Below are 3,843 nucleotides of genomic sequence, written 5' to 3'. Positions count from 1 at the left end.
GAAAAATTGCACCTCTAGTAAATGTAGAAAATGCAGTAACTTACATAACACTCTTCTTCATTTCGATAAACAATGAGTACCTTCTAAATCTCAAACTTCTGAATCTCAGTCTGATCATTTTGGCTCGCAAGAGCAACTTAGCACTTCCAACGCTGTCGCATCGTTTTCAAATACTTTATGTTCAGTGGAAAACAAGGATTGTATTTTACTTTCTACAGCTTAAGTAACTGTTCTTGATGATCAAGGCAATTCTCATAATTGTAGAATCTTGCTAGATAGTGGCTCGCAAAGTAATTTTATTACAGATGCTTGTTGCAAAAAACTTAATCTGTGTGTAGACAAAATAAATATGTCCGTTGCAGGAATAAATCAAAGTACTTCCAAGGTCAATTCGAAAACATTAGTTACAGTTTATTCTCGTACTACTGCATACAATGCATCTTTATCGTGTTTGGTAGTTGACAAGATTACATCTTGCATTCCGTGTATATCCTTTGATAAAGATTTACTTGACTTGCCGTCTAATATATTTCTAGCTGATCCTGATTTCAATGAAAGCACACCTATTGATCTTCTAATAGGAACAGGATCTTTTTGGGAACTACTTTGCTCTGGACAGATAAAACTTGGAACGAATTCACCTATATTGCAAAAAACTTTATTCGGATGGATAATTTCTGGTCCGATTCGATTGGATGAATCAAAATTCACCACAACTCATTGCAATTTTAGTATGAATAATGAAACTTCTATAGAGTCTTCATTAAACTATCAATTGGAAAAATTTTGGGATATTAATGAGTATCCTTCAAGAAAACATTTTTCTCTAGAGGAATCCTATTGTGAAAAGCATTTCGTAAAAAATACTATTTTTCACCCAACTGGTCGTTTTGTTGTTAAATTTCCTTTGAAGGAACCTATCAATAAGTTGGGAGAGTCTCGAGATATTGCTGAAAACTGAAAGCTGAAAATGGCCCAAATTTTAACAAAAAAGCTAATATTCCTACCAAAAGACATTAAGAATACCATTACTGGGTAGGAATTATTAACAAAATATGTGTCATTTCACTAAAAAAAAAGTGTAACCGAAAGGGTTAAAAAAGTTTCTGACCCCTTTTTGTATTTTTAGGAAAGAAAAGCTTACCTTTCCACCCAGCAGGAAGATTCTTGTAAGCGGCGTCCGAATTAAATAGCTTAGGAACCTTCTTGTGTTGTTTTGTCCAGGAGATCCACGTAAGTACCCCTTTTTATTCACATTTTGTAGTTACCCCAATCCAGTCCGCTTGTTTCATTCACTTTCTCACGACTCAGCTCTCCAAACAAACCAAGAGCAGTCGTTCGCAAACGTTTCGGTTTGTTTTGCTTATCCTATCCACAACTTAGCAACGTCTATCTATGTGGTAGGCAAAATAACCGTCACAATGCAAGACCCTCTAAGCCATTTATTGCGTGTTTTCTTGAGATTTTAAAGACTTAACTATAGTCGAGTCAGATTTACTGAAAAACAAGATTAAAATAACTGAAGCGGTATGGTACAAAATTACCAGTGATGATCCTACAAATCTACTATGTCGAGAAAGCTACATTGTATTGCGACCTTGGACTTCCCATCGCTTGGCTAAAAAAGAAAGAGGCGTTAAAAATCTATTTTTGCCACCAGTTGCCATTCCAATTGAAAGTCTTCCTGTAATGTAAAAGAATCATTTGCCAGTAAAGAAAGAAAAAAAAAAAGAACTTAGTGGATACGTGTGCTTATACTCCTAATCCAGAATATAGGGAATTTTATTTAAACCTAACTTCAACGGAGAATTAAAAATATTTTTTTTATTATCTTTGTTAATAATGTAGGTTTATATAAATAAATATAAGTGTTCATTGAAAAATAAATCTGTGGTGTTATGGCATAAGTTGATATGTCCAAAAAATCGTGTTTCTGGTTATCAATTGAGGAGCGTAGAAGCCAAGGGGTACAAGTGCAATTTTAAACAAAATGGATTTAAGTGCACTAAGTAGTTGCTATGGAGTCAAATATGGTTGTGGCAAAGGGACACAAGCGTATCACTGTGCAGTGCTGCAATCTAGCAGATGGTATAAGTACTACCTCAACTATCAGCTGTTTTCCTGAGAAGCCAAGAGGTACAAGCGCCACTTGTACCCCTTGGCCTCCAACTGACTGGCATCTGAGTTGCTTGTTGTTGAATGTTGTACACGCTTGTCGGCACTGTTGCTGTCGTATCTTTTAATTCAAACTTTACCCATATTATTCTACGATAGTTGGCAACTTTAAGAGTAAAGTAACCAAAGTTTTGCTACCTTAATCTAAATGGACATCGCAAGTATTGTAGATGAAGAACAGGAGTCTCAACATAACCTCTTTAGAGGTAAGTGAAAATTCTGTAAAGCCCATAGTTTGTTTTTATAAAGGCTATGAATCAGATTATTATCAGATAAAACTAGCGCATGTCTTATTTTTTCAGACGACTCAGATGCAGATTCAGCCTCAATCTAGTGACAGTGAATCCGAAGTAGAACCTGAACTACCTAAATCAAGACCATGGAAAGAACATAACAAACACCTCGGTAAGAAGAGGCTGAGAAAGTCAGACAATTGGGCACGGAAAGCCGGCAAGAAATGAAGGGCACCTTTCTACTGACTGAAAAGGAACAGTGCATCGAGCAAAGCATATGAAAGAGTTTAACCTAACTGCAGATACGGTTGTAATACAAATATCCTTAATAACAAATGCCAATCTATTTTTGACAGTTATTGAGGACTTGGAAGCTGGGACTTTCAAACTTCTTTTTTATGTTCTTGCATTAGCCTTCAACTCAAGATCCTGCAAGAAAAAACCTAATGCGTGCTATGTAAAGAGAACAAGCTGTTTTTACACATTACAAGGGTGTAGAGTATGTAAGGCTTTTTTTTATGAAAACCCTTGTTGTCAGTAATAAACGAATTGCTAATGTTATAATGAAAAAAATGACCAGCACAAACTCGGTTTCTCACAAGGACCAAAGAGGTCGTAAAGCTCCATCGAATAAAACAACAGATGAAACCATTTACTTAATCAAAGAGCACTTAAAGTCGCTTCCTAAGTACAGTAGCCATTACTGTAGGATTAGATCTCCAAATGTAAAGTATTTGAACGTGGAACTGACAATGAAAAAAGTCTACACTTTGTATGTAGAACTGTGTATGGAAAAAAACGTAAGCCCTGCGAAGGAGAGTTACTATAGGTATATTTTCCATACTAATTTTAACCTTTCACTCAAGAGACCTCACATCGATAGGTGTGACAAATGTGACACACTACAGAATATTATTTATAATGGGGTTGATCCAGAAAGAGTTGCAATAGCAAAAATTGAAAAAGTATTACACTTCAAGGCACAAGCTGCAAAAAATGCAAAGGGTGATGATTGCAGTCACACTATCATCCTAATACGCTGATTAGCTAAGTCACTAACTTCCTAATGTCCTAATCAGCTTAAGATGGAATACTGGTAGTTCTGTTATGACATTGTGCAGTTACACTCAATTCCTAATACGGTGATCGGCTTGAGTCACCAATTTCCTTATATGGTCATCAACTTGGAACAGAGTCGATACGGGTAGTTCGGTGATGACATATAAACACAGCGGAAGGCGATAGATAAAAAATTGGTATCCTAAGTTCGTGGCGAAAAGTAATAAGTATAATTTGGTATGATTAATTCTGACTATTGTGAACGAGTTTGGTTAATAAAATAAATATATTTGCGTAAATATGTGTTTTAACTATTGTAATAGACAATATCAGAAGTGTGTTAAAGGACCTACGGTAGAGTTTAGTGAACTGTTTT

The 3,843-nt window shown here is 35.6% G+C and overlaps 1 protein-coding gene across 1 annotated transcript; it reads left to right on the top strand.

The window, feature by feature from the left end:
* Positions 1–349: 349 nt before the first annotated feature.
* Positions 350–961, top strand: LOC140450754 (uncharacterized). Its single transcript, XM_072544424.1, has one exon. It carries the CDS (start codon positions 350–352, stop codon positions 959–961), a length of 612 nt encoding a protein of 203 aa, XP_072400525.1.
* The last annotated feature ends 2,882 nt before the right edge of the window (positions 962–3,843 follow it).

Source organism: Diabrotica undecimpunctata, chromosome 9 (genome assembly GCF_040954645.1).
Source record: "Diabrotica undecimpunctata isolate CICGRU chromosome 9, icDiaUnde3, whole genome shotgun sequence".
Lineage (NCBI taxonomy): Eukaryota > Metazoa > Arthropoda > Insecta > Coleoptera > Chrysomelidae > Diabrotica > Diabrotica undecimpunctata.
The sequence above is the reverse complement of the archived record's forward strand: the minus strand, read 5'-3'. Positions and strand labels throughout refer to the sequence as shown.

Coding starts and splice junctions, on each gene's coding strand:
- LOC140450754 (XM_072544424.1), top strand. CDS start 350: ATGTCCGTTGCAGGAATAAATCAAAGTACTTCCAAGGTCAATTCGAAA.